The sequence below is a fragment of the Toxorhynchites rutilus genome, chromosome 3, assembly GCF_029784135.1.
Source record: "Toxorhynchites rutilus septentrionalis strain SRP chromosome 3, ASM2978413v1, whole genome shotgun sequence".
Classification (NCBI taxonomy): domain Eukaryota; kingdom Metazoa; phylum Arthropoda; class Insecta; order Diptera; family Culicidae; genus Toxorhynchites; species Toxorhynchites rutilus.
Window position 1 is genome coordinate 171,250,278 of NC_073746.1, and position 26,011 is coordinate 171,276,288.

At 38.4% G+C, this 26,011-nt stretch overlaps 1 protein-coding gene across 1 annotated transcript in view; it reads left to right on the forward strand.

Moving 5' to 3' along the window:
• Positions 1–18,280: 18,280 nt before the first annotated feature.
• LOC129777586 (inositol-trisphosphate 3-kinase homolog) overlaps positions 18,281–26,011 on the forward strand; it is a 32,758-nt gene continuing 25,027 nt past the window's right edge. Inside the window, exon 1 of the mRNA XM_055783953.1 lies at positions 18,281–19,282. Within this exon, the coding sequence (XP_055639928.1) occupies positions 19,151–19,282 (132 nt within the window). The 5' untranslated portion in view covers positions 18,281–19,150. The remainder of the gene's footprint in view (positions 19,283–26,011) is intronic.

A 26,011-nucleotide genomic window follows, 5' to 3' on the forward strand; every position in this document is an offset into this window, starting at 1 on the left:
GATTCTCGAGTAATGCAGAAAAATGTGTTTCATTTATATGGCAGCCCCCCCCTTAAAGAGGGGGAGGAGTATCTAACCACCGAATGATTCGGTTTCCGGTCTAGGAATATCAATAGTACGTAAAAGTAGGAAAAATTTTGCCTTTTCAGTATCGTTCATTTATTTGACGAAAAATGACTTTTATTCCTAAATAGGAACTTTTAGGATATGACACTAAAAAATAAATTTTCGTAAATTTGTTTTACCGTGTTGTGTTTCGATGCACCCCTCAGCCTTGACAGCGAACATAATTTTCGTAGATTGTTAGTCAACTTTCCGTGCGTTTTGATGTGTTTTTGACGCTGAGGAAGCTTCTGGAAAATGGGTGAAAAGAAAATCTCAACACAGGTCCGAAATTTGAATTTGAATTTGATTGTAGAAATATTGGGTTAGTCGTGGTGCGGTCCAGCTGGCCATTCGGAAGCATCAAATGCTTGGCAGCGTGGTGCGAGAAACTGGAAGAATACATGCTGAAAATGGGACTATATCAATCATGTGGCAACCCTAAAACCCCGTTTTGTATCCTATTGGAAATTTATGGGCGATTTTGGACAACAAGGTGGACAAAAATGACGTTACGAACAAGCGAAACTGTTTTGCTGCGTTGGAGAAGGCTTGGGACGAGCTGGACTCCCAAAACCTCCGGAACCTCGTGGAGAATGTACCAATGCGTTGTCAGACCAAAGGGGTCATATTGACTATCAATTATTTGTTTTTTGCCCATTTAGACAAAAGTATTGTCTTGTTTTTCTAGAAAAAAAAAACAACGACAGTGAAATGGCAAAATGGTCTACTAATTACCTACTTTCACGTAGTAATGACAGGAATATCGAAAAGTTTTAAAAAACTTTCAATATTGGAACACTTTGATTTCAAATGAGGATGGATTTTGTTGTGCCAATCACTGTATAGAGTTACTCGAAACGCAAGAAATGACAAGTCTTATATCATTGTAAAGCTACAAGTTTCTGGAAGACAAAAAAATGAATTTTAAGACAAAGAAGGAAACAAAAATTTGTTAACAGAATATATTTGCGTGGTTTGACATTTAAAATCATGGTTGAACAGAGTTCACAGAGTTCCTTCTACGGGAAAATGTAAAATCGAGAAGAAGCCAAAAAAATGTTCCTTACCTGGCAAACGAAAAGTTCCTTGCCTGGCAAACGATTTGCAGTCAATTGTGAAGCACATTCAAAAGGGAAAAACTGCAATTGAACTGAAATGGGATTTCTGATCAGATGTAGAACCGCTGTTCAAGTTGTTATCTAAATTTGCAATTTGTTCTCGATTTTTTTTTTTGATTCATTAGTTTATCAATTTTAAAATTTCAAGAAAAATCAACGGTTTTTTCCCAACCCTAATTTGTTGTAGTTCAAGCATGAGTGCTTTTTTTGTTAAGAGCAATGCTAAAATAATCGGTTTAAAGTTGTACCCTTCAAATCAGTCGTCCTGTATGTTACTGCCGGTGTTTAAATGCAATGCAATTACCCTTTTGAGGTGAACTAATATGAAATTCATTCTCAAATGCTTTGCGCATATTTATGACTAAACATACTATCTAAAGATCAACTTATCTTAATCCGTCGTGCGTCATTAATATCTCATTTGCAGCCGCAACCATGATCAGAGCACCTGGCACCGATGGATCACGTTGATTGCACATTTCGGTTCTGCCGTTTTCAGCAGTGCGTCAATCAGGCGCACAAATGTGTTTCAAAATAGTGAGAAAAAAATACCACGCAGCGATCTCATTCCGCCATGACTCTCGATCAAATTAACAAAAGTGGTGCGTCTAGAAGAAGGCCCACCGTCATTGGAATCCATTGAACAGTTTGTTGACGTCAATGGGTTTGCGTGCTAGTTGCTCTTTGCGTACACTGCATCAGATTTCAGCACTCAACTAGCATCCGAACGGCATTTCAATACGATTCTTGAACCCAAATGGACCCTGTTACATACCATCAACCGGGCTTTAGCAATTGAAACGTAAAAGATATTTTTTCCGACTTATCTACACGATCGTTGATACGATCACTGCTGTCTTTCTTATCTTGAATCTTAATAGGTACGGTAACATTGTGGTACTTTTTATGCTCAACATTCAGAAACTGTTTGTCATTTATCAAAAAAAAAAAAAAACGAGGTGAGTTTAATAAACTATACCCGACGATCTATGTTTATCGGATGACATTGAACTGATACTTTCCGGGAAGATAAGAAATATCAATAAGATTGGGAATTTCTTTGAATCAACAATTCGGGGAACCAGATGATCTTATACAAACAAAATGTGGAATTCTTATTTCTGTTTGCAATACAGCTACTTATTCAAGCTCCCGCAGTCAGTCGGTCTGTGGCACAAGTTTCCTTTCGTTATTCATGGGATTTTTGGTCTGAATTCCCGTTCATACCAGACAGCGTTTTGATTGCACATAGCAACGCTGAAAATGAAATCGAATTCTCTGTGTAGTTATACATGATAATATGTTCATGGTAGGAATACCAAATACACTATTTGAACTTTTTTTGTTCTTTCCAATGTGGCAGCTGGATTGAAGCAATGGCATTGTCCAGAATTGGAGCCGCCACAAACAAAACGTGCTCTACACGTCACATTGTCCATTCATCAGTCACGTCCCTGTTGGCAAAATCATTTCAATAGCTCGATCAGCTCCATGCAACCCATCTGGTAATCTCCGTTCCGTCATCAATGCCACCTCTAGTCCGTTTGTTTCCCCATGTGGGGAATACATTGAATAACCGAGCACGGGCTTTCGCGGTTTGGTTGGACTCCGGATCCAAGTCTAGAGAAGACAAATGACGTCAATGCAGACATTGGCATGCCATCGAACCGCTACTGCCGTCGTTGTCGTTGGTCTCAAGTCTGAATCACTTATTTATTGTTTCATATTCATGATGAAAATACTAAATGGCTTTTGCATTGCAAAGGAATAGTTAAAGTCACTGTGTTACATCGAACAGAGGTTAAAAGTGTCGCGCAAAAACAAGATTTTATTTCGATTCTTGTAAATAATAATCGGGTCACGTGTTTCCCTTTTGACCGCCGCTTGTCAAAACAACGCTTTTCGAAATTATCACAAAGCCGCACGCGCGATTTCGAACAGCATTTCGTCCCAGATCTCCAAAAGGGAAAAAGTCATACGCTTTACTTCGTCTAGCCTTCCTAGCATGTATCCCGAAGTGCTGTGGTTCACTGGGGTCAAATCGGGAGTCAATGCGTACCATTTAGAGGAGCTGATGAACTATCGCGACAGTTCAGATTGATTGGTAAATCGGCTATAGTTATATAGAAATGAAACTTTTGTACAGTAAGTAGTTCAGTTTATTTTCCAGCATTCGTACAGTAGTACTGTAAATTCTCAGCCTACATACAACGGTTAAATTTTCTAAGGACTACGTCTTAGATTTCAATATAAGGGGGTCACTATACGAAAAATGTAACGAAAAATTAAAGAAATTTGAAATGCATATTACGCAAAATCGTTATTGCGATATATGTCATACTATATACCATAAGATAGGAAATTTATTCAGCTTTTTTTATTATAACCTACACAGTAAAGATTAGGGTGGCAGCGAAAATGAGAGGCAATGAAGGTATGGGAAAAAATAAATTATCGAATTCAAAGAACCGACCATGGGGGCCTCCGTAGCCACATTGGTTGCGCGTTCGCCTAGTAAGCGATCGATCGTGAGTTCGAAACTCAGGGCCCACATTGACCATCTTTGTGTTGTTACAGAATAACTACGTCCACGCAACAATCATCAGCGATGGAGATCGATCCACGGTCGAAATATGATCGATTCATCCATACAACTGCTCTGCTCTGCAAGACACATCGGGCTGCTGTTCTATAAATAACTCAACAATGATCAATCAACTGTCTCCGCTGTCCGGTCTAACTGGATAATGGAAGAACAGATAGAAAACTCTTACGCCTAAATGGCTGCTACTGTGTAAATGTGTGTACCATATGGAATGGTATAGAAGGGTATACTCTAACGCCGAAAAATGGCAACTGTGTAATGTGCTAATTATAGATATGATAAATATGTGACATGTACACGATTAAAATTCGGCTCTGTTACAGCTAAAATGCCAATGAGCCTGAAATAAATAAATGGGACAAAAAAAAAGAACCGACCATGTACATTTTGATTATTGGCCCGAAAAACTGATCTGTGCAAAATTTCAGTTCAATCGGACATGATTTAGGGATCCCTCAAAGCGCTCAAAGTTTTGATTTTTTCATCCTCGAAAATCTTCAAAGGGGAAGTAAAGGAAATCGAATTTTTCTTTTCGATGCCAAATGACTCAAAAATGCATGAAACGTCGAAATTTGTTGTCATCTCGGAGAAAAAATTTTGGCGGAAATTCGACCTTTTGGGACTTAGCCTGAGTGGCCAAAAAAACGAAAGTTTGAGTGCTTTGAGGCACCCCTGAATCATGTCCGATTGAGCTGGAATCGTGCACAGGTAAATTGTATGGGCCAATACACAAAATGTACATGGTCGGTTCTTTAAATTCGATAATTTTTTTTCCAAAAGATCGATTTCGGGTCAAAAAATTTTTTTCGAGATGACACCAGATCATGCATTTTTAAGCCATTTGGCATAGGAAAAAAAATTTCGATTTTCCAAATTTCCTTTTCCCCTTGGAAGATTTTCGAGAACCAAAAAATCAAAACTTTGAGCGCTTTGAGGCACCCCTAAATCATGTCCGATTGAGCTGAAATTTTGCACAGATCATTTTTTGGTCCAATAAAGGGTGTGTCACATCAAATTGCATCACGGAAAAAACGCTGTAGAAATTTAATTTTTAGGAATTATATCTTCAGCTTTCGCTTATAATCAGATAAGAGTATATAGATCACGTTAGCCATGCTTCACTGTCAATTTTTCGTAAATTTGGAAAAATGTCGTCGAACGAAAAAGAGCGTCGTGAATTAATCCTGCGCACTCATTTCGAGAATCCGGAGTTGTCACATCGGGACATCGGTAAGATGCTGGGAATCGTCCAATCCACGGTCAGCAGAGTACTAAAACGATACTTCGAGAACCTAACCATCGACCGGAAGGTGAAGAACGGCAAAAATGGATGCTCCGTCAGTGAAAAAGATCACAAGCGCGTAGTTAAGCAGTTTAGACGTGATCCGAGAAGTTCGGTCCGCGATGTCGCCAATAAGCTGAATTTGTCAAGTTCATTCGTCCAACGGTTCAAGCAGCGGGAGGGCCTGCGTACATACAAGGTTCAGAAGGCTCCTAACCGCGACGAAAGGCAAAACATAGTGGGGAAGACGCGAGCCCGGAAGTTGTACACCGAAATGCTGACGAAGCCGCATTGCCTGGTAATGGACGACGAAACTTACGTCAAAGCGGACTTTCGTCAGCTGCCGGGCCTGTTGTTCTTATCCGCAGAGGAAAAATTCAGCGTTCCGGAGGAGATTCGCAAGCAGAAACTATCCAAGTTTGCCAAAAAGTACATGGTGTGGCAAGCGATCTGCTCTTGCGGAAAGCGGAGCGCCCCCTTCGTGATGACCGGCACGGTAAACGGGCAGGTTTACCTTAAGAAGTGCCTACAGAAGCGCTTACTACCCATATTAAAGCAGCACGAGGGCCCGACCATCTTCTGGCCGGATCTCGCTTCGTGTCACTATTCAAAGGACGTGTTGGAGTGCTACGAAGCCAACAGGGTCACCTTCGTGCCAAAGGAAATGAACCCGGCCAACGCGCCGGAGCTTCGCCCAATAGATAAATATTGGGCGATTATGAAGCAGGCCCTCCGGAAGAACCCAAAAGTTGTCAAATCGGAGGCGGACTTCAAGAGAAAATGGATTTCTGTTAAAAAAAAAAACTACAACCTGACGTTGTACAGAACCTTATGGACGGGGTAAAGAAGAAGGTGCGAGCATACGGGCTTGGGTTCGAAGTATGAATAAAAAGAAAATGCCAAAAGTTGTTTAATAGTTTTTATTTTACTGTCTAAAATTTTCAAAAGGATCGGTCTACTGGGCGAATTTCTACAGCGTTTTTTCCGTGATACAACTTGATGTGACGCACCCTTTAAACAAGATGTACATGGTCGGATTTTGAAATTCGATGATGATTTTTTTCCATACATACATTGCCACCCCAGTGAAGATAGTAAAACAAACAAAGAATATAACGAATAAAGTGGGTATGTTATGTGGATTTTACTCGCTAAACGTGCTGTGGGGAAGAGCAACATATAACATGTTTGCATACAACTCGGGCATTAGCCGCCATGGTAGAGATGGTCAAACTGTTTGCGAATGGTACGAAAGACCTAGTTCGCCAAAAAACGGTCATTCGCCATACGAACTGATTTCGAGCGAACTGTTTGAGAACGAATGAATTGAATACATGTGGAAAGCAGATCGTGGTGGACGGAACGGATCAATACAACGAGAACGCTTGGAGAAAATTAAAAATTAAGGAGTTACATCTAGGTCACGACCGCGTTTTCGACAAAGAATTACGGAATTATATTCTTCAATTCGCTTCCAGATATTATTTTAGAATGGATCGAAATTTTTCAAAAAACCTTTTAGTTTTTAGTTTTTAGTTATTTTTAAGTAAATCTATAGATCTATGGATCTACATATTAAGTAGAGACATATTAGATATAGAATAGTTATCTTTTATTCACAAATTTCATCTTGAAAAATATGTTAATTCAACCTAAAAATCCATTCTAGTGAAACTCGTGATAAAAAACCCAATGTCGTCAACGCAAATTTACCTTCTCGTTCCCAAAACGAATATCTCCACTCCGTTTGTGTAGTCGACCCGTACTGAGAACCCGCTATGTCTGACAAAATAAAGATATCATGTATTTGATGCTCCCGTGGTCGAGTGGTTACCGTCACCCGGTCACACACGTTCACGTTCTGGTCGGGAAATGTTTCGTCAAAGAAATTTCTTCCGACATGCACTGTGGTTACGCGTATTCTAGAGCTTGCCACTTAAGTACTAATAAAAATGACGCAAGTAATACTACGTTAAGACGGCGGAGTTCCACTAGGAACGTTAGTGCCATTAAATAAGAAGAAGCATTTGTCGGCTCGTCAACCGGTACATGTCTAATAAAACCGTGTTCTTGTTCTCTGTGTACAAAATACTTCATAGTAAACTCTTATTCCATTCATCAACTATCAATTTTTGCACAGAATGCTTGCACTGAGTTGCGCGAAATATTTTCTATCGATAGATGCCCCTGAAGAAAGGCCCTTGGCGAAAACTTTACTTTTCGGTTACTCCTCTACTCTCTTATCTTGAGAAAGGCATTCAATCCTAACTAAGGAGTGTTCCGTGGAATGACATCTTCATATCGTCAGATGATTTTGAACATGATGAAGAAAGTTATAGGCAGCACGCCACATCAATGTTTGAGTTTCTTAACTCAATTGATGTTTTTCACTGCGGAGTCGAATGTTCTACAGTTGTATGCAACAGTGTAGACTTCAACGTTATGTCGCTGTATTTCGTGCTGTTCACCATTTTCGCAAGGTTTGCCCCTTTTAATAGGGTCTACCCGAGATAGACAATCCCGTACCCGGAATGGTTTTCATCAGCTGTTATTCGAGTTCTCAAGGACAAACGAAAAGCGTTGAGAAAAATGCATAAGAACAGAAATCCGGAAAATGTTACTTCTTACAAACAGCTGCTGCGGTCGTTCAAAGTGTTACACAGAGAAGCGTATCAAGTGTACATCACTGGGATCCAGAATGGGATGAAGGAAAACCCGAAGTCATTTTGGAAATTCGTGAATAGCAAACGAAAAAATAGGGGAGTTCCGAACGTGATAAGTTACGGTAACCGATCTTCAACTTGTGGACAAGAGACCGCCCAGCTCTTTGCGGAGTATTTCAAGAGCGTTCATCAAAATGACCAACCGAGAATCGTCAACTCTTCGATTGACAGGACCGATGACCTGTTGGTTCTCTCGCATCGTGAAGTGAATCAAGGTCTATCGGATTTGGACCCGGGTAAGTCAGCAGGACCAGATAGACTCCCCGCAAAACTTCTGAAAGAAATCAAGGATGAAGTTATCGAACCCCTGACTACTCTATTCAATTACTCGCTTACGTCCGGCTACTTCTCACCACTGTGGAAAATCTCGCACATTACTCCAATCCACGTTCAGATGTCGAAAACTACCGGGGTGTTGCAATCCAGTCTGCGATGCCAAAGTTATTTGAACGGCTTGTTTACTCTCGCCTCTATGAACGTATTATCGACCGTGTGTCAGCAGCACAGCATGGTTTCGTAAAAGGAAAGTCAGTTGTGACGAACCTATGCGAATTTTGCTCTACCGTCACGGATTATATATCTAAAGGGTATCAGTATCATATACAGTCCACGTATATACACAGATATGAGCAAGGCATTCGATGTAGTAGGAATAAGCAGCATAATGCGCGCGGTGGCTGATTTCGACATTCACGGAAAAATGTTCGAATGGATTGGGACGTATCTGGAGAGCAGAACACAATATGTGAAGGTGCACAACAACGCATCCAGGTCTTTCAGTGTTAGTTCAGGTGTTCCGCAGGGTAGTCATTTGGGGCCTATTCTGTTTGTCATGGTCATGAATAAACTACCATCATGTTTGGCCAACGCAATAGTGCTCATATACGCAGACGATGTGAAGATTTTCTTGCCCGTGAAAAACATCAATGATTGCCATCTTCTTCAGCAAGATTTAGTCAATTTTCGGAGATTCGTCGAGAGCAACGGACTGAGTGTAAACCCCAGCAAGTGCTCCGTTATTACTTACACCAGGAGAGCTCAGCCGATAACTTTCGACTATAGGCTAGGAGGTACAGATCTACAACGAGTAGAGTATGTCCGAGACTTAGGCGTGACGATGGATCAATCCCTCATGTTTAACCTCCACCTAGAACGAATAGTCAAGGAAGCGCTGCAACTATTTGCTCTCACTCGTCGTTTTGGGCAAGAATTCACTGACCCGCATGTAATTCTGAGGATCTACACCAGCCTTGTACGGTCTAAACTCGACTTTGCGAGTGTAGTGTGGCGACCGCAATACGATCTGCATATCCAAAGATTAGAAAATGTCCAGAAAAAGTTCCTGAAGTTTGCGCTGAGGAATATAGGATGGAGAGGAGAACACCTGCCAGTATACGAAGATCTCTGCTGTTTAGTAGACATGGATACTATCAAAAGTAGACTCAGAATCGCGGATATGACTTTCTTCTGTAAACTATTGAGCGGACGGATAAGAAGTCCGTGTCTCTACGAACGGATAAATATTAACACCTGCCCTGTTTCTCTTCGTCGCCGGAGGGTTTTCGATCCACCTCTGAGGTCCAGAAATTACACCCAGCACGAACCTACAACTCGATTCATGCGTGAGTTTAACATGCTGCAAGAAGTGATTTCCATAAATATGACAACAGAAGAAATTCGAAGAAGACTACGATTATTTTTAAGAGGTCAACTAAATGTATAAGTGATGATGTGTTTTATTTTGTTTTCATGTTTAGTCTTTATGATGAGTTTTATTTTCCATGTTTAGTTTTTAAGAAAGATAACGTCCTTGCAGCCTATAATCTAATAAACATTACCTTAATCCCTCGCAGAGACTCGTCTAGCAACCGGTGTTCACCAATCAAATATCCCATGAAGAATGATAGTTTCAAATCGTGGATGGCTTATTTATACTAAATTTGCTGACCCGGCAAACTTCGTCTCGCCCAAAATTTGTTTTTTGTTATCAATACCTTCAAACATTCACGTTTTCTTACTATAAGCAAGCTCATGGGTCCAATCGCAGAACTGTTCATTGATTGATCTTCTAATCGACCCCGTTGAATTTACCATTTACTGTAAAATCCCTAGTATTTCTAACAAAACTCATCATTATAATATCCGATTATTATCAAACACAATTCTCGTTCAAGATTTTTTGACCACTTACAAATAACATGGTTCTCCGTTACATGGAATAAATGTTTTATACAGAAAATATGATAGAATAAAGACAGCCCTAAATCGGACAATTCCTTCCTCGAGTTCTGCCCTTATATATTCGGCGATATATTTTTAATGGTATAGATATAAGAAGATATAGGAGTGCGTTTCATCACATTAAAATCCATTTCCTGTTTCGAACAAAGATCAATTTCGCTAGCGCAAACATCAAATGGACTAACAGCACTTGTTACTATGTATTTGTAGAACAAAAACGCCTACATACCAATTTGCATGTCGATCGGTTAGGTGGTTTCCGAGTTTATAAGAATCAGACAGACAGACAGACAGACAGAAATCCAGTACATTTCATTAATGGTTGTGGATAGTTGAAAAACTCGGCCAAATCAACTTTTTTTAAAATTTTTAACACACTGATAGATATTTTTCATTACCTTCTCCTACACTTCAAGTATATTCGCTGAACTAAATGTTAGTTTTATTCATATTTATTCTTTCTATTTTGGTCCACTGCTTCGTTTTTTCATCTTTTTGTTTTTCTGGTATGGGACGTTTCATATAGCACATAGACACTGACAGATTTTAGATAATTTGATTTCTTCATGACTACATTGTGTCAGCCAGACCACTATCGGCCGAATCGAGTCACACTCACCTGCGGGAGCTGTTGGGGGAGGAACGATAAGCAAAAGTCGGTCACGTGCTTCACGGCAGGAATCTCCCTAATTTCTCACTACTGGTGTCAAACCACCATAGAAACATTTATTGTACCCTAAAACCTGCACATGCCAAATATGGTTTCATTTGCTTGTTCAATTCTCGAGTAATGCTGAATTTTGTGTTTCATTTGTATGGCAGACCACCACCTCCCCCCCCCCCCTCCTTAGAGAGAGGAGGTGCAGAGTCCAACCACCATAGAATCATTTATTGTACCCTAAAACCTCCATATGCCAAATTTCGGTTCATTTGGTTGATTAATTCCCGAGTAATGTAAAAATTTGTGTTTAATTTGTATGGCAGAACACAACCACCTATACGGTGCGAAAGCAGATGAAAATTTAATATCTTGTGAGTAATCGATTAGAGTTTGGTGATATTACTTGATGGGAAGTGTGCGAAAACGATCATTTTCTTCACACTGTTTCGCAAAATTATTGATTTTCCGACGAGAGGTGAGGGAGGGAGATGAAAGAAATGATCGCCATTGTGGCAGCCATTTATGGCTAGCTTCCACCTTCACCTTAAGGAATTGTGATGTATAGCATACCAATTCTTAGACAATTTCCGATTCGAATTGTATGCCAATCATCAGAGTTCGTTCGCTGTGAAAATAGTTATTAACGTTTACTTTATTTCATAAAAACGTGACCTGTTTTCTGATTTGCACCCTTCCCGAAAGACGTAATTCTACGTCGAAAAAGAATGATATTGTCATTCCCAATCACAATGCATGTAAAGCGTAGCTTATTTCGCTAATGTTCAATTTTAGTTGAAAGTTAGGATTGGTTTTATCACTATAATTAAATCAGAATTTGGCAATTACATCATAATAAGCATTGTTAGTCCATTCGATGTTTGCGCTAATGAATTTGATCTTTGTTCGAGAGTGGATATGGATTTTCATGCGAAATAACGCATACCTATATCGTCAATCTATATAAATAAACATGCAATCTATATAAATCTATATAAATAAAAATGATGTGTTCCCGTGGTCCAGTGGTTAGCGTAACACATTATCATGCCGGGAGTTCGGGTTCGATTCCCGTTCTGGCCGGGAGATTTTTCGTCAAAGAAATTTCTTCCGATTCGCACTGTGGTCACGCGTATTCTAGAGCTTGCCACTCCAGAATACATTCAAGGCGTGTTACCCGGCATAGAAATCTCAACTAAGTATTACTAGTAAAAATGACGCAAGTAATACCTACGTTGAAAAGGTAAAAGTTGCACTGAGATCGATAGTGCCATCTAAGAAGAAGAAGAAGGTTCCAGGAGACAAGAAATATTTTTTATGGTATGTATAAAAGGGAAGACAACGCATTGCAAGCGAAATAAATTGGATGTGATAGGAGGATCACATTCACCCTCCACACAATCACTTTATCATATTTTCTGTATCAAACATGTAATCCATGTAAGGGAGATATATATAATTCATTGCTGATATTAAAAGATACCTGCGAAATTTTTCCAATGGTAAAAACTTAACTCTATGGCCAGCATAAAAAAAAACCAGAAAACAAACATGCTCTGGAAAGATAGAATTTTTAAGCTGCGTGAAAGATGGCGAAATATTGTAGAAAAATAAGAATGTAGAATAACATAAAATACATATATTCAGTACAATAATCAAAAGTCTGCCTATAAAAATGATGCTTTTTTTTCTCAAAAATCGGCACGAACTTTCCGGACAACCCAATATCAGTCATCCTGATTTTTGAAAAATATAGTTGGCAACCCTGCTGGTTAGCAGGAGAATCACACAAGGGTGAGACTTGCGACGCATTGTATCGCTTCTCTTCAGGAACTTAACTGGGTGCGATGTCGTCCATTATTCCTATGTATCGAGCAAAGTCGTTGTATGTGATATCAACATTAGGAACGACTGTGGTCTGCTCGCTAGCCGTCGCGAGACTGAGGTTGACTAGAGCGAACTCAATATTTACATGGTGATGGAGACAACTTTAGTTTGTATTTAAGAAGTTGTAAACTTTAAAGTTCGTTTGCCTCTATGTGGTAACTTTTTCTTGATATATGATAGAATGACATCGAATGAATGGCTACTATTGTACTCGCAGTGGTGTTGATGTATTCAAATTGTATTTCGCAATCGATCGCTCCTTTTAGTCGGTACAATTTGAGAAACTCTAATTAAGCCAATCAAAACGAGGAATTTACCGCGCTTAGATAATGCATAATTTTTACAATAATTCAATAGTTTGTCTAAAAAATCTTGGGGTGTTTCATATCTGGGATATAACCGCAAGGTTGACGTAAGGCCACCGTTGTATCAGTTTTTTTCAATCAGTTCATAATGAATAGATGTTTTGAACGATTTCTGAATTTTCTTGTAATTGTGTGAGTGAACGAGTATAAGAACGGAATTATAATTTACTAGTAAACCCGGAGAATTACGTCTGGCACAAAATTAATTAAATTGATGATTGAATGCTCAGAGGGGTGATACCCTCGACCATTATAAGTAGGGGAACCGCAGGTAAGATGGACAGTGGGGTATAATGGCCAAGTGATTGATTTGTATAGTTGCATTATTGATTTCAAATTTCTGTTGGTGGGCTATTCTATATATATATTCTATATATCCTATGACAATGAATACTGATCAGAAGTGGAATAGGGAAACAAAAACCGAAAATCAAACATGATTCCGCGTGTGGATTTAATTTTTCCGGCTTTGATATTAAGCATTTTGAGTGGTTTAATTGCAATATTGAATTCGCTGATGGTTATATTTCGGTTTGTGAGTTAACAGAGAAGCGGTATTAGGTATGTACGGAAAAGTAACTTCATTCGTAAGTGGTAAATTTAAACTACTGAAATAATTCCACTGGTGGGTTGAAATGGACAGTCACATCAATAATCAAATCCAATGCTTGATGGAAAGTGAAGGGAAAAATATTCAACTCTGTTCTATATTGCTTTCTCTTTTTGTTCTATTTCAGTTACTGGACACACAAACACTGAGAGAGAGCAAAATTATTCCTCTCGCGAGCGATAAACTTCTAGCTTCGTATATTTTCAATCGTCCCACTACATGGCCATTATACCCGCATGGATGAAAATGTTGTATTTTTCGGTTTGTTTTTATTTCAGAAAAAAAACATGGAAAAAACAATTTTATAAAATATTTGGCTAACTACTTCGAAGACCAATATTTTGAACTGTAAGAAAATGCCTTTAAGTTTTGGAAAACATGAGTTTCCAAAGATACAATTGAAGTTCTTCTTAACATGTCCGTCTTACCCCCATTTCCCATATATTATGGAACAATTCAATTTTTTTTCCAATGAATGTCACCCGTCAGTTATTGGCTGTATTATTTATTGAAGAAATTTTCTATGGAAAAGTTCATGTAATAGAACCTTTTTTGTTTTTTTTTTTTGTTTTGAATAGGGAAAAAGATTGATTTGAGTAATGATTTCCTTCATAAATGGAGAATGACTTTCGACATCTTCCGACATCACTCTAACTATGTCAGGATCAAACGAAGGAGTTCAGGTTTTGTTGATGAAGCAAAACAAAAAAGCGGTATTGATGTGTTTTGTAGACTAGTATTGAGCGATATTGAATCGAAATTCAGAAGATCGATCTTTCAATCTTCGGATTCCGAATTTCGGTTCTTTGTACTCCAAAAAAAAGCGCGAAAATCGATCTTTTCTTTTCGATCTTTTTGATTGCAGAAAAAAAATTAGTGAACATTGATTATAATTCCACCAAAAACCACACGATAATTTTCATAAACATTGGATCGTTGTCAAATTAGTGGTTGTAAATTAAGAGAAGCAGTAAGATCATTACAAAACAAGTGGTCACAAGTTTTGTTTACACTATCACATTTACTAGGCATTCGATTTTATCAGTGAATCGATCCCTACGTCGTTTAGAAAATCGATCCGTCAAGATCGATCTTTTTCAAAAGATCGCCCAATCCTATTGTAGACCACTCTTTGAACTTATGAGGAAAACGTGCTTCTACTGAGAATCCACAGCGTGTGATAGTTGACAGTTTTTAGAACTGATTAATCTTTGTACTCGTTTTTCGCAGTTTCAACTCATCCCTACGCTTCTGAGCCACACAGGTGTGGTAAAAAGGTTGTCGTAAATTCGATAAAGTGCTCATCATAATATTGAGAAACAAATTAATGCGATCTACGATGGGCTGATCATAGCTATTGAAGTTTTTTTCAATCTTGCCAATAACTCGAATACTAGATCAAGTGTGCAGTTTCTTCTATCAGCAGTTTGCGATTATTATTTTGTGTTTTTTTGTTCTTCTGGTATGATGTACTGTGTTAAGTAGGTCTAGCTCAGAACCATTTCAAACTAAAAGATAATATCTGGGTAACGTTGAGACCAGACTTAATGCACTGGTAATTTTTCTTCTTGTTGAAAGAAGCAGTCTAGTCAAAGCCATTCAAAAGCTTGTTTAAAAAACCACGAGGACGACATTGCTTCTGGAAGAGAATTCGAAATATGAGAAGTAAGCTAGATGAAAGACCCTCTGGACCCGGGCTAACAATTGAGGAGGAAAATAGGGTGGAAATGTTGGAAATAGGGAATAGATCACCTCCATCGAGAAATTCAAGAGCGGTACAAATCGTCTAAAAAAGTAGCCGAAATTTTTGAAGCAATTCAAGCTGGACATACATTGGATCGATTAGCACCCCTCGTCTCCCCGTTAGAAAAAGAATCAATCATGTTTATTCAATTTATTCATATAAACTCGGTTCATTCTGCACCCCTAAAAAATCGTATACCCGGGGCGGTTTGCTAAAAATATACTTGTTGCACCAGCACCATTAGCATCACATCTCATACTACATCAATAAAACTTTGGCGCCGCATGGAAACAACAACGTAAACCAAGCGCCAAGAGGTTGTTAATTCAACTGCAGAAAAATGTAGATTGTTTGCAACTCACTTCAAAAGCGCATTCAACGACACGATTTCGTCAAAAATCTTGGACGCTTGTAGATATACACCAAGAGATGTGTGCCATCTGGGAAACCTCGAGATCACACCGAATCAAGTGAAATTCACCATTAAACAAATTGAAATGTTCAATATTCAGTACTGATGGAATAGCTACCTACATCCTTAAAAAATGTTGTGATGAGTTGGTTTTTCCAATCACGTCCATCTTTAATCTGTCATTAAGACAACGCTGCTTTCCCACAAGCTGGAAGACATCTATCATGTTTCCTGTGTTTGAAAAAGGGGATCGGCAGAATGTTGAGAACTACAGAGGAATACTCGCTTTGCGCCTGTTCCAAGGTTTTCGAAATTATTATGAACGACATACTTTTCGTTTCTTGCAAAAAATTACATTGCCATGGATCAGCACGGGTTTTATTCTAAAAGGTCAACTACCACGAACCTAGTTCAGTTCGTCTGTTTTTGTATAAAAAAACATAGATGCTGGTGCCCAAGTCGACACCGTCTATACAGACTTGAAATCAGCCTTCGATAGAGTTGATCATGGAATACTGTTGGAACGATTAGGGAGAATCGGTGTCTCCGCGGATATTATCAGCTGGTTTAAATCATACCTTTTAAATCGGAAGGCTCACTGTTAGCATTGGGTCGGTAACTTTGGAACATTTCTCGAATCTATCTGGCGTGCCACAAGGGAGCAATCTGGGTCCCTTGCTATTTTCAATATTTATTAATGAGCTATCTATCAAACTGCCACCCGGCAATCCACTGTTTTACGCTGACGACGTCAAAATCTACATGGTCATGAGGAGTATTGAGGACTGTTACGCTTTACAACGGCTGCTGAATCGTTTCACTGAATGGTGTACACGGAACATGCTAACGCTAAGCATTCATAAATGCAACGTTAACACGTTCCACCGCAAGCTGAATCCGACAGAATACGATTACGCAATTGACGGGCAGTCTCTTGGTCGTGTCTATCAAGTTCATGATCTTGGGATCATCGTAGATTCAGAATTTACCTTCCGATCACACTACAACTTTGTTGCAAAAATTTTCAACGGAAAAGCTGACGCACCGGAATTATTAGGAAAACTTAACATCTACGCTCTTGAACGACTGCTTCGCCAACGAAACTTTCTGCTTCTTGAGCCCCGAAATACTTTGTACGGCCTCCATGACCCTGTGCGATTCATGTCGGCAAGTTTCAATGAAGTCTTTGCTCACTTCGATTTTGGCTCTACTGCGTCCGCATTCAAACACAGACTCACAGAACTGAACAGGATGAACCACTGACAACGACATTAACAATGGACAAGCGCCCAGTTCCCAATCAGTTTTATGGTATTTTTTATGATTTGACCACAGTTGACGCCTATTATTATTTACTTTTTTTATATTTGTTGTGTTCGAAATGTGCTGCTTTTTATACATATGTATGTTTTGCATGTGAATGAAAAGATATGGGGTTTTTGGCCTCCTCTTTTTGGCTTTTCCCCATCTAAATTCATTGAGACAATAAAAAGTCAGATGAATAAATATACAAATAAATAAATAAATAAATACCTTCTAGAAGTTAGTATCACGCGATAAATGATGTGTCAATTGACTGGACCTGACCTCGGTCCGTTATGTCAAAGGAGAAGATGGACCAGCTAAAAAATAAACGTTGTACCGAAGACCGCCAACCCTCCCAGTGTCCTCCAGCCAAACGGAGGATCTATTTCAATAATTTCGTGGCCAAAACTGATCAGCAGCTGATCGCCAAGACCACTAAAGAGCTTAAGAACATGCCGACTTCCATCTTTTCATCGGCCATGGCTAAGGTTTTGGCCAACTGCCGTAAGGCCTTACGATAGGACGTCGAAGAATTTTTATGAAAGGCCTAATGAACGTAGGGTTTAAGAAAAAAATGGTCCTTTGAATTAACTTTTGTAGTGTTTTTTCATCGCATTCTGAAAAAGGGGTTCTGTATTGTACTTGTTGACATTGACTGAAATAAACTCAATCTAATCACAGAGAAAAACTGCAACGTTAGACTTTACAGTAACCTATATGCTATTTGACATTCAGCTTCTTTTGTCATACGTAACACAAAATAATAAGTTCTCATTTCAGTGCGTCATTTAAACGTGAGCCACAAGTGACGTACAAAATGAGAGACATTGTTGTTCTGCTGTGCACCGATAAGTCCCACAAATGTCACAAAACTTCGACGGAATGGCCAATCCGTAGCTCCTCTCCGCTTCGTCGACGTGCTCTGATTGAGTATTCCATTTTACGGTTACTCGAAACACATTTTATACGATATTGACGTATTCTAAACAACGTACCACTTCTTCACCTCGTGCATACGAAATGCGCTTGAAGATTATGCTTCAGTTGAAAACGTTTTAGTGCCCCATTACGTATGGAAAACAAATGCCCTCACGCTTCGATAACGTTACTAACACCAGCCAAACTCGGAGCTTCGGGCTGGTAGCTTACTTACGCGATCGCCCTCTCTCCACACACGATGGGAGTGGAACTGCCTCTAGATGAGGTAAAGGAAAACCAAAGCTATGCCTGCTCTAGAGCTTTAGTTCACTCGTAGCCTTCGGACGAACGCAACGTAAAGTGGTGAGATTTGTGCCGAAGCGATTCTTCTGGCAGAAACATACGACGGGCCCCCAAAAAATATAGTCTGTTATCATCATCTGTGAATGAAATTATACTAATAAGATGCGAAAGAAGTGAAGTGGTTTAGTAGCGACATGATAAAAAAATCGATGGGTATCACCACATGCCCCTCATAATATCAACAAGTGGTTGGAGTGTCTTGTTTACACGGGTGATGTGAGTGATACTTAAGAAAGTGTTATTTAAAAGTTGGGGATTAGTGATTTCAAAAAAAGAAAGACAAAAAATAATAACACAACAAATGTTAGCTAAAACAATATTTGCATAATCGTATAAAAGGTGAAGAAAACAAAATTATAAATTAATGTCTCACTAGAAGATACCAGTTGCTGATACAACAAACACACCAAGAAAGGAAGCTGGTAGTAGGAAGGCAGAAAAATAATCATTTGTATCTACGCCTCCGCAGAACTGTTGTGCTACCGAGCAAATATGTGTTCTCTACAAGCTGCGAAATAAATGATGTACTAAAATAAAACGTTTGACTTGAGTACAGAGTGCCAGCCAACCTTGGCTTAGCGGTTGAAAACAACAAAACTTATCGCGCAGAACTACTACTTTTTCAAGCAACACTTTGTATGCTCATGAACTGATCGAAAGTTGAAGCGTGAACCTCGAGGAGAAGCTCATTTGCATACTAAATAAAAACAATCGACGTCAATCACGGGCACTTCCCGTGGGCACCTAGCGGAGGAAAAACCAAAGGAAACTACCCGTGGAGTTTCTGCTTTCCGGGCTTGCAAGCCAGTCAGGCATGACTTCTTCCATATTCCTCACAATGGCAGGCTGGACTAGTGAAAAATTCCGTGCGAGCTGTCTGGATAACCAGGGTTTCAAACGTGCCCTGCTCAAAATGCTCATATTGGATAATGGCAGTAAAAATGGCGTAAGTACCCAAACGAATGCAGAAACACAACCGCGACGGCGTTAAGTTGGGTTTAGATAAGGTTTTATGGCTCGGGTTTTTTTTGTTCCCCATGGGTTGCTCGGGTTCGAATACCGGAAATTGTTTATAATGGTAAAAATTAATTTGGTCCACCTGAGAAGGGGCCAATTTGTAGAGTCAATTATAGATATTTGTTGTGGCGAGCTATAAAAGTTTGAAATGTAATTAAAACTACCCCGCCGGAACGGGAGTGTCGACCTTTTTGGAGTCGTTATTATTGTCTGCTATACTTAGCACTGAATTCATGAATCCGAGTTCGTTCATAACATCGAGTGGGTGATTTATCGCAACAGATCCACAGACTCAATTGACTCCCAGCTGTGAAGCTTTAATTAAATCTCGTTTCACTACTCAATATTCAACTATTCAATTGAATCTAGTTTATCGTAGACTTGGACACAAGGGCTGACGTGGTCGTGGTTGGCCGAGTAGGTGTACTCTACTTCTAGTCCAGTTCAACACAATAAATATTGATCTATCTGGTAATTATAACCGGAAACCAACCAATCCAGTTGCATCAATCGCAATTCATTCTGCAAATCTTGCTCGGGTACAGTGGTGCCCTTACACACACACACACACACACACATTCACGTCCGGCTTGAATCAGAGTGTCTGTCACTTTCTCGTGTCGTGGAATTCCTCGCGAATTTCATCATACCAGCCATGCGGAGGCGGATGGAGAGAAACTGCGCACGCCATGACAATAAAATGAAGCATGCACATTTTTTTTCCTACGCTATACGACTGGTGGAAGATTCAATGTTGTTTGTGATACGCACCGATGGGAAAGTAATTTGTCACAAATCGTTAAATAATGGACTCTATCCCGTCACGTCTCATCGTTGTCTCGTTGTCTCTGACAAAGTGGGTGCATCGAGATTGGATTTGTTTTGTTGATAATAGCTTACGGCACTACGTTGGGCTAATCACGGAAACTTCAAATCATCACGATACGAAGATTCTCATTGATAATATTGGTTGACGTAGTTGTTGAAAAAATGTCAATGGAATGAGCATGTCATACGCTGTATGTGGCCATCAATTTTACAGAACCGAGTTGAAGCCGATTAGAGGCTTGTATTCAGAACATAATATTTGAAATGAAGTTTATATTCACATCATTCAGAGTCGTTTCAAACTGCTCAATCGTACTCAGCCGGGCCCTCGCAATAAACAATATCCCGGGAGCGAATCTCTCTCCGGTTTTCCTGAAGAGGACCACTCACGTGGAAACACACCGAAAACAATAGTTCCCTATTCATTTAAGTGACGTTATTTGTTGCCCCATTTATGGATATAACCCGTCATGTACTCTAACCGGTCTATTGTTTTCTATACGCGGAACCTTAAATGAACAGTGTGTCGCTTGCCACGAACCTGTCAATTGACAGATGACTGGTTTCGTTTTACTCAAAACACTTAAAACTCTATTTAGAACGATTCAGTTGCTTTCCTTCGAAAGACGACCATTACATACATATTTGCACTGAGTAACCCAACACCCTATATGTGTATGACTACCGTTTACCGCACTTATTAAACATTTCCCAGCCACAACGCCGCTTGTACTAGAAAATGAAGTGAAATTCAGCGAGATCACCCCGAAAAATACCCAAACATCTCGGAATCCACCATGCATCGATCGCTCAGAGGCGAGCGTTCCATTCCAACGTCTTGAATTGGAAATAGTTTAGGCTATCACTGACAATTATGCTAAAATATACATGAAATTCTCGAAGACCCAAGTTCTCCCATGAATCAATGCTCACGGTTGTTTTCGTGTACTGTTTTTTCTAAAAACCCCTTGCTAGGATTCTCTAAAAACCCCAAACAAGGCTGAAGTAAAACGTGTAGGATTGGCCTTTCATTTATTTGATTTGGGATTATTATTGCAGCGTTATATCTGCATTCAAAAAATGGACAATTTTCGGATGGCGATAAAAAAAACTAGAAAAGATAATATAATGGGACAAACTTCCCATTGACCATGTTACAAAAATATTTTGACGCCCTGTCCGGGCATTGTCAACTTTCGCCATGTCTGTCGAATACATATTTGTTGGCATGTTTGTTCAGTTCTTACTTAGCTTTAGAGCAATTACAAATGAAATCGTCCTAAAAATGGAGATTTTAAAAACATGTATTTTTGATTCGAATGAAAGTTTGTATTCCGTTTGGGTTGGAGGAAATATTAGTTTACCACAGTAATTGGGATTTTTGTGACTCAAGTGTAACTTTTGAAAAGGGCGTATCGATTTTAGTAAGAGTAATCTTTGATAATTTATATCTCAAAAACTATAAGCCGTACTAAAATAGTGTCTGAGAAAGAGTTATAGAGTATTGATGTTGAAATGTGAAAAAAATATACACTGAGAAAAAAACTTAGTACTCTTTTTTTTATTAACAAAAAAAACTTTAATGTGCAATATCTAAAATATGTATTTTTAAATTTTTTCATATAAAATATAAGTCATGTAGAAAATTAAAAAAATGAGTAAGTAAGATGTAAAACTATTTTGAAAAACTTTGTGGAACATAGAATTTTTATGAATTTTCGGAACTTCGAATTTTTGTATGTTAACAAACGTTTTTAGCCACAAATTATGAATCCATATATAATTTAATATAAAAAAGCTCTTTATCCAACTCCTTCTAAATGCAGCCATTCTCGAGATATTTGAAAAAAAAACATTTCTAATTCACTGTCTTTTTTAATTTTCATTTTCATATGCATTTTTTAATTTTTTTAATTTTTTCATATAAAATAAAATCATGTTCAAAATTTACAAAGTGAGTCCAAGATGGTAAAACTATTTTTGACAAGCTTTGTAGAACATCGATTTTTTTTATGAATTTTCGAAACTTCGTTTTTTTGTAAGTTAACAATCTTTTTTAGCCACAAGTTATGAATCAGGAGGTGATTTAAAACGAAAAGGCTTTTTATCAATCTCCTTCTAAATGCAGCCATTCTCGAGATATTTAAGGTGATGGTGGAAGCTAGCCACAAATGGCTGCCACAATGGCGCTCATTTCTATCATCTCCGTCCCTCACCCCTCGCCCGAAAATCAATAATTGCGCGAAACTATGTGAAGAAAATTATCGTTTTCGCACACTTCCCATCAAGTAATATCAACCAAAATCTAATCGATTACTCACAAGATATTAAATTTTCATCTGCTGTCGCACTGTATAGTGAAAAACGTCGGAAAACTCGAGCAAGTGCTCTGAAAGTTAAATTTTCATTTTTCAATCTTCGGCAATGGTTTTGTTTGTATTGGTGAAAGCATCGTTATTTTTTCGACACTGATGCCAGACAACATCATGGAAACAGCTATCAAAACCACTCAATAAAATGTTATTCCTGAGTCATAGCCTTTCATGTCATGAAAATCAATAGAATAAAATAGTGTTGATATCAATACAATCATTATTTTTACGTTTAATGGGTCTATAATGTAAGATTTAGCAACTTTAATATTGGGTAAGAACATTGTATTGCAGAGCTCGGAACACTGCCACGGCTGCCTATGCTTTCAAAAACAATAAACGGAAAAGTATTACATTCAATCAAAATGTCTCAGCCAACGAAGAGAAGGGTTAAGGATCTCCAACGTGAATATGTGAAAACAAAACGACCAACGAAGGAAAATATTGAGGAATTATCAGCATCGAGTTACTATGCGGTAGAACTTGTTAATATCAAAAGAGCCCCAATTCGCATGTGTTATAAATTTGTTCATGTTACGCTCGCGTATAATCAGAATTTTACTTCATATGCAAAAATACCCCTTCTATATATTTATGTTTGCAATTGGCTTGGTTCATCGAAACATATCGTTCATACATTTAACTTCAGTATTGAATTGTTTTTTTTTTTCAAATGTATTCAAAGACTCGTGTCAATGAAGCGCCACACAGTCTGATAAGTGAATTGATCTATTTACATGTGCTTTGTTCTTCTCTCACAAACACTATTACCCCATTTTACACGTGGTTTTACCTATACTACTACAATGGCTAGCTTCCACCTTCACCTTAAAACAATATTTTGAATTTATTGTCTTTTTCATAGTAAATAGGCTCTTTTAATGTTTGTCGTGTACTACCGTCATGTTCATTAAATTTTATGAATTTACTTATAATTTTCAACAACTTTTCCAAATACATCATTGTGGTAAATATATGTTTAGGAGTTACTTTGAAAAATATTTGAATACATGAGTAAATGTTATAAAGGTCTTCGAGGTGAGTGGATCTGAGTAGGATTCTCACGAGTGGAAAAAAAGAATATTATTTTGAGGAGTGAAAACATGAAAATGTCGAAAAAATAAATAAAAACTAGATAAAACTGTGAAAATTTGAAAAAAAAACTGGAGATTCTTTGCCTTTGGCTGTTTCGCCAGCATTCTCAAAAAAAACTGGCAATATAAAGGAAAAACTGGAAGGTTGGCAACTCTGCTTACTCTCTATCTGGTTAGCAGATCCGAAATAAATTTTAAATTGAGAAAAAATCGAATGAAGATTATTGCTTGATGTTGTTTGAATGCTCTATTTCAACCTTTTTGTCTATTTATTTCCTAATTTTTCAACGAAAACATTATCATTATAATACAAAACCATTATAAGACACGTTTTTTTTTCATGGTTTATGCAGGGAATGGGTTATTTTACGTATTATGTTTTTTTTTATGTTTATCCCATTCAAAACTCCCTTACAGTTTTCGCTTCACATAAATGGAACACGAACCGAAATGCACGAGGAAATCACGAAAGCACGAGGTATCAGAAGACTTATCAGAACAAGTTAAATCTAACTCACGGTTGGTGACCCATCAGGAAGGAGGGGTTGATGACGTTACATCGTTGCGGAATTCATTGATGTTTCTTCATTACTTAATAACGTAAATCTCGTACTAGAGAACCCTCATCTTTCCTTCTATGATGATATTAAGTTATTTTTCCACGTTAAATCGGATGCTGATGCTTCATTTATCCAGCGACAGTCAAACTCGACTGCGTGAAAAATCTGTAGGTGTATTTACAAATATAACTTTAGAACACATGTTATCTACGTGGATAGAAAAGCTTCCCATAGTTTTGAATCCGTTATGCGAACTGCGAGGAATTTCAACAATGTTCACTACTTGAAAAATATGTTCAGCACTTAAGTTCATTCAACCCTGTAGTAATAGAAAAAATAATACCTACAGAAAAATTGCATAAATGACTCACAGGGGACATTTCGTTTAGCTTGTGGTGAAACGAATGAACGAACTGATACAAATTTCACATAGAATACCGGCCACCGAACCGTATACGCGCAATAAAGCAGTGAATCACCTGTCGAGAATCTTCATCCAAATCTATTTCACATGCTAATCTATCGTCTCAGGGTCTAACTCGTTCGATGATTTATCCGAACAACAAAAAGAGTGACTAATCGAAGTTCATGGATGATGAGCGCATTGTTTATTAAGTATCCGTGTGGGATATGGGTATGGGTATAAGATCAATTTTCTGTCTTTTTATTCAAAGTTTGTTTTCTATTCCAATGGTTATGTTCTCCATTATTGTACAAATAACTTCTTCCCGTATTATTTCATGCGTCACACATCAAGTGATTTCACCAATCTGCTGAGCGTTTTTGCGCCCTATGTTATGCAATTACACCACGAGTGAAACTCGTATTGTACGCGAAAGGGTTAATACACGATTGGAAGCAGCTACTTTAGTATACCATTTCTAGGGACACAAATGGATTCTTTTCCTTTTTCTTACTATTCACAAATGTCAAATGCTTCGTAAAACCAAATTTTAAGAAGAAGCGAGAGCTTATTCCTAAGCCATCAGCATAATTTTGACTAGATATAGATTTTTTTTATGAACTGACGTTTTCCGATACTCAATCAATCATCACGAAAGTTTTGGTGCAAAAACAGCAGATGATTCTGAAGTATTCCGTGGTAATCCTAAATGTTCATTGGTTGCAAAGCAAAGAGAATTAGAAAAATCAAAAACAGTCGTAGATTTGCTCTACAGATTGTTATACCAAAAACGTATGAACGCCTTCCAATCACAATAATCAATTTTCCCACGTGAATTGACCATGAAACAACGCTTCACATTTCAATGTTCTGCTCGACAACATCATTGTGTTGCTAAGGACATTCGATACGGTTGTTCCCAGAGTTTAGCCTAACAAACGGCCGCGGGATACAGTTTTATTGGCAATACATGCGCTTCGATATGTGTGCATGTAGCCGGAACATGTACTTCGATTCGTGCAATCGCATGTTGCCAATAACACGGTCATAAAAAAGTGTGATCACAACAAAGAACCAGGCGATACAATGTCGAACGATTCCCCTTCGTTGCCGAATCATTCGATCAAGGTTCCCAATAAAGATCAACGTTTTTCTAACGCTTGTTTTTTTTCGTCGCTTATTATTGTAATACACACAAAAAACCTACTTCATATCAAACCAAATGACTCGAAGGTCTCGTGGATCGTCAATTGGTTTGCTGACGGCGAAATAATGTTCGTGTCAATTACCCGACAAATCGTTTTGTATACCGCATACACTTTCCGAAGGTGTACGCGCTCCAATAACAACACCACGACGCCACTTTTGAGAGATCTAGAGTGTGACGTTTCCGCTTGCGAG